Source organism: Protobothrops mucrosquamatus, unplaced genomic scaffold (assembly GCF_001527695.2).
Source record: "Protobothrops mucrosquamatus isolate PMUCROS unplaced genomic scaffold, P.Mucros_1.0 scaffold7765, whole genome shotgun sequence".
NCBI lineage: Eukaryota > Metazoa > Chordata > Lepidosauria > Squamata > Viperidae > Protobothrops > Protobothrops mucrosquamatus.
In genome coordinates, this window is record NW_015393564.1 from 5,750 (window position 1) to 15,319 (window position 9,570).

A 9,570-nucleotide genomic window follows, 5' to 3' on the forward strand; every position below is an offset into this window, starting at 1 on the left:
GAGGGGGCCATAGTTCCCTCATGCTGGCTCAGGAATTCTGGGAGTTGAAGTCCACCAGTCATAAAAGAGCCAAGGTTGCCTACCCCTGTACTAACGTAACACTGTGGCCAGAAAACTGGTAAAATGGGGCGAAACTCACTTCAACAAATTTCTCCCTTAAATTTTGGGCTCCTTTGCAGTCGTAAGTTGAGGACTGCCTGCAGACTGCTTCTTTTTTTTGGACTAACTAGATCGGTTTTCGGTGCTGCTGGTGGAGGAGCCCCGGGCTCTTTTTGACGACTTCCTCGAACGCTTCCAGAATCTGTGTCGGCTGCAACTTCAGCTGCCTTCCCTGAAGCCAGACAGTCTCAAAAACGTGGTAAGCCCTCGGTCGTCCAGTCAAGGAGGGGTGAGGGGAAGGGGGTCTCCAGCCCCCCATTCAAGGCCTGCCCCATTTGGGGACGATAAACTGGCCACAGCCTCAAGAGAGAGCGTACGGGTGGTCCTCGACTTATTTGGTGACCGTTCAAAGTCCCGACAGCCCTCCAGGTTCCGAGAGTCCCTGTCCCTTCCTCCCCTGCGCAGTCATGTGGCCATACTTTGGGCACTTGGGAACCGGGCCAAATGAAACATTCTGGAAGAATCCAGAATGTTCTGTCTGTTTTCGGATCGCGATGATCTGATGTTCCGAGGAGGTAAAACGTACGAAGAACGGCTGTGGGACATGGGTCTGGCTAGTCTAAAGAAAAGAAGAAGTAGGGGAGACATGATAGCAGCGATCCACTATCTGAGGGGCTGCCCCAAAGAAGAGGGGGTCAGGTTGTTCACCAGAGCACCAGAGGGAAGGACGAGAAAAAATGGTTGGAAACTGACCAAGGAGAGAAGCAACCTGGAATTAAGGAGAAGCTTCCGGACAATTAACCAGTGGAACAGCTTGCCACCAGAAATCATGGGCGTCCCATCACTGGAGGTTTTTAAGAAGAGGCTAGACAGTCACTTGTCTGAGATGGTATAGGTTCTCCTGCTTGAGCAGGGTGCAGGACTAGATGACCTCCAAGGTCCCTTCCAGATTCTATTCTATTCTATTCTTTATTTTCTATTCTATTCTATTCTGTATTTTATTATTCTATTCTATTCTATTCCATTCCATTCCTTCTATTCTACTCCACTCCATTCATTCCATTCCTTCTACTCTACTCTACTCTACTCTACTCTACTCTACTCTACTCCACTCCACTCCACTCCACTCCACTCCACTCCACTCCACTCCACTCCATTTATTCTATTCTATTCTATTCTATTCCCTATTTTATATTCTATATTCTATTCTATTCCCTATTTTATATTCTATATTCTATTCTATTCTATTCCCTATTTTATATTCTATATTCTATTCCACTCCATTCCATTTCTTAAATTTAAATAGCTGCCTATCTCACATAACCAGGTTTATAATTGAAGCATCAAAAACCAAGCAAACAAAACCATTCATAAACAAACTCATTAAAGTACAAGAATTAGAGCAAGAATCATAGGGCAGCGTTGCATCCCACAAAATCATATGACTGATTAACACTGATTAACATTTGGAAGGGACCTTGGAGGTCTTCTAGTCCCATTTGCCACTCAGAACAGCCAAACCCTCCTTAGAACATTGGATCCTCATGGTCCAAAGACCCACAGAACATTCTGGATTTCTCCAGAATGTTTCATTCCCGGAACAGCAGGTTTATTAGCATCTCTCTCGGGCTCACTTTCAGGGGTCCGAGTGGGAAGACCTGGAAAAAGCTGGAAAAATTGTGTGTGTGTGGGGGGGGGAACTGAGGGTTTTTTTTGTTTTTGTTTTTCTAAATGGCTTTAAAAAAAAACCCCAATTTTTCGGGGGGGAGGGTTCCAAGCCTTCCCATCCCTAGACTCCAAAGTGCTTGAAATTGTGTTCTTCTATCAAAAGAATAGCCATTTTTTTAAAAAAACAAGTTTTATTAATTTTTCAATTTTACATCCAAATGCTTAGGAAGCAGCGTGGTGATTGGGTAATCAATGGCCCAGTAACAAAATCTTTCGTACATGTCTCAGATTGCGTCATTAAAAGTTCCCTCTCTATTTCCCTTAATTATTATATCACATTCAGGTTCATACAGTTCTAATTATAGCTCAATCGATCAGTACATTTGTCAATACAATTTTACTTACACGTATCCAAGTCCTGTTTTTAAGTTTTACCTAATTTCAATGACAGTGTTCCAATTTAGCCTTTAATACCCATAATATTTAGAATAGCCATTTCTTGAGGGGGGGGCTGTTGAGTAATTGACCATAGCGCGCTTGCTTCAACAGGCCTTGACGGAGGAGAAGGTTAGCTTTCTCTTACAATTGATTGAGGAGGAGGAGGTGGAGGAAGAGGAGGAGGAGGAGAAGTGCAAAACCGAAGGCGAGAAGACATCGACAAAGCAGTCTTCAGACCTCCTTCACGTCCACATCACGGCTTGCATCCTGGCCCTTTGCGGCTGGACCAGCAGGTAGGCGGGGAAAACGGAATCAGGAAAGGCCCAATTTTTCACCCCCACCCTACCCCAAACTATCATTTATTTCTAGTTTCTGGCAAAAAAACACAAAAACGAAACCCCGCTGTATTAAGATGGCCGGGAGAAATATCGACAACCTAAGATATGCAGACGATACCACTCTAATGGCAGAAAGTGAAGAGGAACTAAAGAGCCTCTTGATGCGGGTGAAGAAGGAGAGTGCAAAAGTTGGCTTGAAACTCAACATTAAGAAAACCAAGATCATGGCATCCGGCCCTCTCAGTTCCTGGCAAATAGATGGGGAAGAAATGGAGGTAGTGACAGATTTGATCTTCCTGGGCTCCAAGATCACCGCAGATGGGGACTGCAGCCAAGAAATTAGAAGACGCTTGCTCCTGGGGGGGAAAGCTATGGCAAATCTAGACAGCACACTAAAAAGCAGAGACATCACCCTGCCAACAAAAGTGCGTAGAGTCAAGGCCATGGTTTTCCCAGTTGCAACGTATGGATGTGAAAGTTGGACCCTAAGAAAGGCTGAGCGCCAAAGAATGGAGGCCTTTGAACTCTGGTGCTGGAGAAGACTCCTGCGAGTCCCCTGGACTGCAAGGCGATCCAACCGGTCAGTCCTGGAGGAGATCAACCCCGACTGCTCTTTAGAAGGCCAGATCCTGAAGTTGAAACTCAGGTACTTTGGCCACCTAATGAGAAGGAAGGACTCACTGGAGAAGAGCCTGATGCTGGGAAAGATGGAGGGCAAGAGAAGAAGGGGACGACAGAGAAGGAGGTGGCTGGATGGAGTCACTGAAGCAGGAGGCGTGAGCTTCAATGGACTCCAGAAGATGGTAGAGGACAGGAAGGCCTGGAGGAACGTTGTCCATGGGGTTGCGATGGGTCAGATACCACTTTGCAACTAATAATAACAATTCTCTTTTGACAACTGACGTTCACTTTATGACCTCTGTCTTCGCTTAATGACATCACATGGAAGGTTGTAAAATCAGGTGCTGTTATGTTGACTTACAACGCAATGTACAACTCTAATTCCAGGCTCGATCGTGGTGTAAATCAACCTGTCCTTGAAAAAGGGCTCTCTTTGAACCCAGTATAGGTAGTCCTCGACTTAAAAAAGTTCATTTAGTGACTGAGGTTACAACACCACTGAAAAAAGTGATTTGTGACTGTTTTTCACCCTTAACAACCGTCGCAGCCTCCCCGTGATCACGTGATCAAAATCCAGACACTGGGCGACTGGTTCCTATTTATGACAGTCGCAGCGTCCCGGGGCTCACGTGATCCCCTTCTGCGACCTTCTAATAAGTCAATGGGGAAAGCCAGATTCACTTAACAACGGTGTTACTCGCTTCACAACTGCGACGATCCACTTAACAGCCGTAGTACAGACAGGTCGCAAAAGGAGCCAAACAAATCTTCCGCTGAGTGACAGTAAATTTGGGCTAGACTAGGGGTAGGCAATCTTGGCTCTTTTATGACTCGTGGACTTCAACTCCCAGAATTCCTGAGCCAGCATGGCTCAGCTTGGAAACCTCTCCCTTTCCCCTCAGCATGGCTGGCTCAGGAATTCTGGGAGTTGAAGTCTACGAGTCATAAAGCAGCCTAGGGCAGGGCTAGGCAACGTTGGCTCTTTTATGACTGGTGGACTTCCAACTCCCAGAATTCCTGAGCCAGCATGGAGGAACTATGGCCCCCTCATGACTGGTGACTTCAACTCCCAGAATTCCTGAGCCAGCAGGAGGGAACTATGGCCCCCTCATGAGTCGTGGACTTCATCTCCCAGAATTCCTGAGCCAGCAGGGGGGAACTATGGCCCCCTCATGACTGGTGGACTTCAACTCCCAGAATTCCTGAGCCAGCATGAGGGAAACTTTGGCCCCCCTCATGACTTGGGGACTTCAACTCCCAGAATTCCTGAGCCAGCATGGCTCAGCTTGGAAACCTCTCCCTTTCCCCTCAGCCTGGCTGGCTCAGGAATTCTGGGAGTTGAAGTCCACCAGTCATAAAAGAGCCAAGGTTGCCTAGCCCTGGGCTAGACGGTGGTCGTAACTGTATTTGAACCCGCGTCCAGCAGGGAAGACAAGTTCACTTAACAGCAGCGATGCTAACCTAACAGCTGCAGTGACTCACTTAACAACCGTGGGAGTAAAAGGCCGTAAAATGGGGCAAAACTCAGTTTTTGCTTGGTAAGAAAAAAAAATTGGGCTCCGCTGTGGTTGTACGTCGGGGACCACCTGTACGTAACATTTAAATTCTGCTTTACGTGAAGGGAATTTGCTTCAGTCTCTGATTTACTCTTTTGGGGGGGGTGTCTTTCTTCCTAGCCCTCCGTCCGGATCCGTCCACCTGCCCCTGATCAGCTGCTGCCGCTGCATCAGGCGAGTGGGGCTGTGGGGTTTTCAGCAGCTGGAGACCACCGAGTCCGAGACGGGGACTCCCTCCGCCGTTGCCCCCACTGCTGAGAAGGTCCCTCTGGGGCCCACCTCCCCACGCCGGATGATCACCAGGAGCCAGGACACCAACGTCCCCCTGGGCTTGGAGCAGGTACACGCGTGAAGCTGGAGGCCCCGCCTTTTTTATATATATATAATATTTTATTAATTTTCCATTTGAGTGTTTAAAAAGCAACGCGGCAACTGGGTTAATCCATAGTTCAATAACAAAATCTTTAGTGCAAATCTCGGCTTACATCATCAGATATTTCTTCTCTTTTTCCCCTTAACATATGATGATGATGATGATGATGATGATGATGATGACGATGATGATGATGATGATGATGATGATGATGATGATAATAAAGTTGGAAGGGACCTTGGAGGTCATCTAGCCCAACCCCCTGCTCAGGCAGGAAACCCTACACCATTTCAGACAAATGGCTGTCCAGTCTCTTCTTAAAAACCTCCAGTATTGGAGCATTCACCGCTTCTGGAGGCAGGTTGCTCCACTGGTTAATTCTTCTCACTGTCAGGAAGTTTCTCCTTAGTTCTAGGTTGCTTCTCTCTTTGGTTAATTTCCACCCGTTGCTTCTTGTCCGGCCTTCAGGTGCTTTGGAGAATAGCTTGACTCCCTCTTCTTTGGGTCAGCCCCTGAGATATTGGAAGACTGCTATCATGTCCCCCCTCGTCCTTCTCTTCATTAAACTAGACATACCCTATTCCAGTAGCCGTTCCTTATATGTTTTAGCCCCCACTGGGCCACCAGGGCCCTCCCTTCCTCCCTCCCTCCCTCCCTCCCTCCTTTCCTTCCTTCCTTCCTTCCTTCCTTCCTTCCTTCCTTCCTTCCTTCCTTCCTTCCTTCCTTCCTTCCTTCCTTCCTTCCTTCTCCTTTTCATCCTTGTCCCTTAGCAATAGCACTTAGACTTATACACCACTTCACAGTGCTTTACAGCCCTCTCTAAGCGGTTTCCAAAGTCAGCCTCTTGCGCCCCAACAATCTGGGTCCTCACTTTACTGACCTCGGAAGGACGGAAGGCTGAGTCAATCTTGAGCCGGTCAGGATCGAACGGCCAAACTGCTTCTGGGTTCTCCAGGTAGTCCTTGACTTACGACCCCCGATCCGCCCGACATTTCCGTTGCTGAGCAAGACAGTTGTTAAGTGAGTTTTGCCCCCATTTTACGACCTGTCTTGCCATGGACGCTAAGCAAATCACTGCAGTTGTTATTAACACGGTTAAGTGAATCCGGCTTCCCCCGTTGCAAAAGGGGATCAGGTGACCCCTTAGGGACGCCGCAACCATCATAGGTGTGAATCCGTTGCCATATGTCTGAATTTCGATCATGTGATCCTGGGGATCTTGCAGTGGTCGTAAGTGTGAAAAACGGGCCTATAAGTCTCTCTTTTTAACGCCGTTGTAACTCTGAACAGTCCCTAAACGAAGCGTTGTAAGTTGAGGACTTATCAGGGCTTCCTGACCCAAGGATCTGGCGATCTCCACTGACTTCTCCTCTCTGTGGTCTCTTTTCCCCTTTTTCCTGCAGCACGAGAAGAGCCCCTCCCCGGTCGCCAGCCGCACGCGGGGCGGGGACAGCTTCAGCGAGCGCCCCGAGGCCGAAGCCGCCAGCCCCACCACCCGGAGCCGGCCGGTGACCCGCAGCATGGGCCACGGGGACGTCTGCGGCCTGGGCGCCGAAGTGTCCTCCAGCCCTCACCGCAGAGCCAAGCGGCCACGCCTGTACTCCTCCAGCAGTTCGGTGAGCGCCTAGTTATTTCGTTTTATTTGCTCGTTACTTTCATCAACAACTAAAAGGGGGCAAACACCTCTCGTCCTCTTTCTTCCTCCTCTCCTCCCCACCACAACGACAACCCTGTGAGGTGGGTTGGGCTGAGAGAGAGAGAGAGAGGGATTGGTGCAAATGCACTCAGCTGGCTTTCGTGGCTAAGGCGGGATTAGAACTCACCTCCTCCTGCTGATTGGTCCAAGTCCACTCAGCTGGCTTTCGTGGCTAAGGCGGGACTAGAACTCAGCTCCTCCTGCTGATTGGTCCAAGTTCACTCAGCTGGCTTTCATGGCTGAGGCCAGACTAGAACTCACCTCCTCCTGCTGATTGGTCCAAGTTCACTCAGCTGGCTTTCATGGCTGAGGCGAGACTAGAACTCACCTCCTCCTGCTGATTGGTCCAAGTTCACTCAGCTGGCTTTCCTGGCTAAGGCGGGACTAGAACTCACCTCCTCCTGCTGATTGGTCCAAGTTCACTCAGCTGGCTTTCGTGGCTAAGGCGGGACTAGAACTCAGCTCCTCCTGCTGATTGGTCCAAGTTCACTCAGCTGGCTTTCATGGCTGAGGCCAGACTAGAACTCACCTCCTCCTGCTGATTGGTCCAAGTTCACTCAGCTGGCTTTCCTGGCTAAGGCGGGACTAGAACTCAGCTCCTCCTGCTGATTGGTCCAAGTCCACTCAACTGGCTTTCATGGCTAAGGCAGGACTAGAACTCAGCTCCTCCTGCTGATTGGTCCAAGTCCACTCAACTGGCTTTCATGGCTAAGGCAGGACTAGAACACCTCCTACTGATTGGTCCATGTCAACTCAACTGGCTTTCATAGCTAAGGCGGGACTAGAACTCAGCTCCTCCTGCTGATTGGTCCAAGTCCACTCAGCTGGCTTTCATGGCTAAGGCGGGACTAGAATTCAGCTCCTCCTGCTGATTGGTCCAAGTTCACTCAGCTGGCTTTCATGGCTAAGGTGGGACTAGAACTCAGCTCCTCCTGCTGATTGGTCCAAGTTCACTCAGCTGGCTTTCATGGCTAAGGTGGGACTAGAACTCAACTCCTCCTGCTGATTGGCCCACGGTCACTCATCCGGTGTTCAATGCCAGAGGCAGGCCTAGAACTGCTGTGAGGATCAGTTGTAAGTCACTTTTCTCAGTGCCATAGTAATTTTGAGTTTTGGTCACTAAGAGAATGATCGTAAGATGAGGACTAACTGTACAAAAGCCGCTAATAAAGACTGGAATCGAAATCTCAGCTCTGGTAAAGAAGAAGGAAGAAACTCAAGAGAACCTCACCTTGATTCTCTTTGGTATAAGAGGGGGGCAAAAAGGAAAGTTGAGCAGCTCAAGGTCCTGTTATTAGGCCCTAAAACCATAAGGTCCTTTTAAAGTCTGTTTTTCCTGACCTGGCCTACCTCGAAGGGATAAAGATCTAATACAGGAACCGTCAAACATGGCCACTTTAAGACTTGTGGACTTCAACTCCCAGAATTCCCCAGCCAGCATGGGGGAATTGTGACTTCGGACGTTCACAAAACCAAAGTCAAGGGTTACTTGTAGTTTGTTGTTAGTTGCGAAGTCATGTCCGACCCATACGCGACCCCATGGACCACGTTCCTCCAGGCCTTCCTGTCATCTACCATCTTCTGGAGTCCATTGAAGCTCACGCCTCCTGCTTCAGGGACTCCATCCAGCCACCTCCTTCTCTGTCGTCCCCTTCTTCTCTTGCCCTCCATCTTTCCCAGCATCAGGCTCTTCTCCAGGGAGTCCTTCCTTCTCATTCAGTGGCCAAAGGACTTGAGTTTCAACTTCAGGATCTGGGGGTTCAACTTCAGTCGGGGTTGATCTCCTCTAGGACTGACCGGTTTGATCGCCTTGCAGTCCAGGGAACTCGCAGGAGTCTTCTCCAGCACCAGAGTTCAAAGGCCTCCATTCTTTGGCGCTCTTGTAGTTAAGAAGGGTTAAAAAAAAAGTCACAAAAAACCTCCTACTGACAGGCAAAATGGGAAAGGCCTAAAGCAACACGCGGAGATATCCCGAGGCCTTTCTGAAACATGGAAAAGAAGAAAAAAATGGAATGGGTCGAGGAAATGGACGAAGGGGAAGATAACTGGGGAGCGAGCCGTTTGTTCATCGAAACGGGGGCTACTAGATTCCTGACGGACTAGGTCACAAGGGTGACCAAGGTGAGCCAGTAGGCTGATTCAGCCAAAAAGAGAAATACTATTTCGGGATTATCAAGAAGAACATAAAGCACAAGAGATCACGGGAATCGGTTGTCCCGTTCTGTTTCACCTGGTCCGATCCCATTTGGCGTTCCATGTCCAGTTCTGGACACCTTAAATCGAAACAGGATGTCATCAAACTGGGGAGCACCTTCGGAGAAGATCCACCCAAGATGGTTCCAAGTTCGGTCAAGCAAGGTGAAAGGAGGACCTTAGTCTGCAGAAGAGAAGATGGAGGAGACACATGATGGAGGCCTTCATTGGCAATCAAGTTGGAGAGATCTCACCCAAATGGCTCTCAACTGGTCAGTAGCCCAGTCAGGTGGTTCCTCATCAGATGTCTCCAGGAGGCCTTGGACTTCAGCCCCCAGAATTCTCAGCCAATTAGAAGTTGAAGTCCCCATACAAGAAGAACGGATGTCAAATAATAATAATAATAATAATAATAATAATAATAATAATAATAATAATAATAATAATAATAATAATAATAATAATAATAATAATAATAATAATAATAATAAAGTTGGAAGGGACCTTGGAGGTCATCGAGTCCAACCCCCTGCTCAGGCAGGAACCCTATACCATTTCAGACAAACGGCTGTCCAGTCTCTTCTTAAA

General features: G+C 48.5%; 1 protein-coding gene across 1 annotated transcript in view; it reads left to right on the top strand.

Annotated features, from left to right (window-relative positions):
• ZC3HC1 (zinc finger C3HC-type containing 1) overlaps nt 1-9,570 on the top strand; it is a 24,037-nt gene that overhangs the window by 4,495 nt on the left and 9,972 nt on the right. Inside the window, exons 4-7 of the mRNA XM_029287027.1 lie at nt 231-358; nt 2,317-2,498; nt 4,841-5,060; nt 6,497-6,709. Of these exons, the coding sequence (XP_029142860.1) occupies nt 231-358; nt 2,317-2,498; nt 4,841-5,060; nt 6,497-6,709 (743 nt within the window). The remainder of the gene's footprint in view (nt 1-230; nt 359-2,316; nt 2,499-4,840; nt 5,061-6,496; nt 6,710-9,570) is intronic.